Genomic DNA, 379 nt, shown 5'->3' on the forward strand with positions numbered 1-379 from the left:
CCCCATCTACTTCTTCATCCACACATCAATTCTACTTGCCTTGTCTACTTCCTCTTCCATATATCCCTGCCACTTCCATCCCATCTCCTCCCTCTACATCCACATTTGCCATCCACTTATCCCCTGGACCCGCCCCCCGCCGACGCCCAGCCGCGTCACCACGCCGTCGGGGTCTTGTGGACCGCCCTCAGGTGCCTCTTGAGGATCTCCCGCTGGTTGAAGGAGAGCGGGCAGTGCGAGCAGTCGTAGGGCCTCTCGCCGGTGTGGGTCCTCTCATGGCGCAGCACCTTGGAGGGCGTCGCGAACCACTTGCCGCAGAACTGGCAGGCGTAGGCCCTCCGCCCGTCCCGCAGGTGCTGGAACTCGTGGCCGGAGACGT

General features: G+C 62.8%; 1 protein-coding gene across 1 annotated transcript in view; it reads right to left on the minus strand.

Moving 5' to 3' along the window:
- Nucleotides 1-129: 129 nt before the first annotated feature.
- The window catches only part of LOC119590733 (longitudinals lacking protein, isoforms H/M/V-like), a gene marked incomplete in the record, with an annotated part of 51,210 nt that continues 50,960 nt past the window's right edge, over nt 130-379 (minus strand). The window contains 1 exon segment of the mRNA XM_037939423.1: nt 130-379. Within this exon segment, the coding sequence (XP_037795351.1) occupies nt 156-379 (224 nt within the window).

The sequence above is a fragment of the Penaeus monodon genome, chromosome 27 (assembly GCF_015228065.2).
Source record: "Penaeus monodon isolate SGIC_2016 chromosome 27, NSTDA_Pmon_1, whole genome shotgun sequence".
In the NCBI taxonomy this organism is placed as follows: Eukaryota; Metazoa; Arthropoda; class Malacostraca; order Decapoda; family Penaeidae; genus Penaeus; species Penaeus monodon.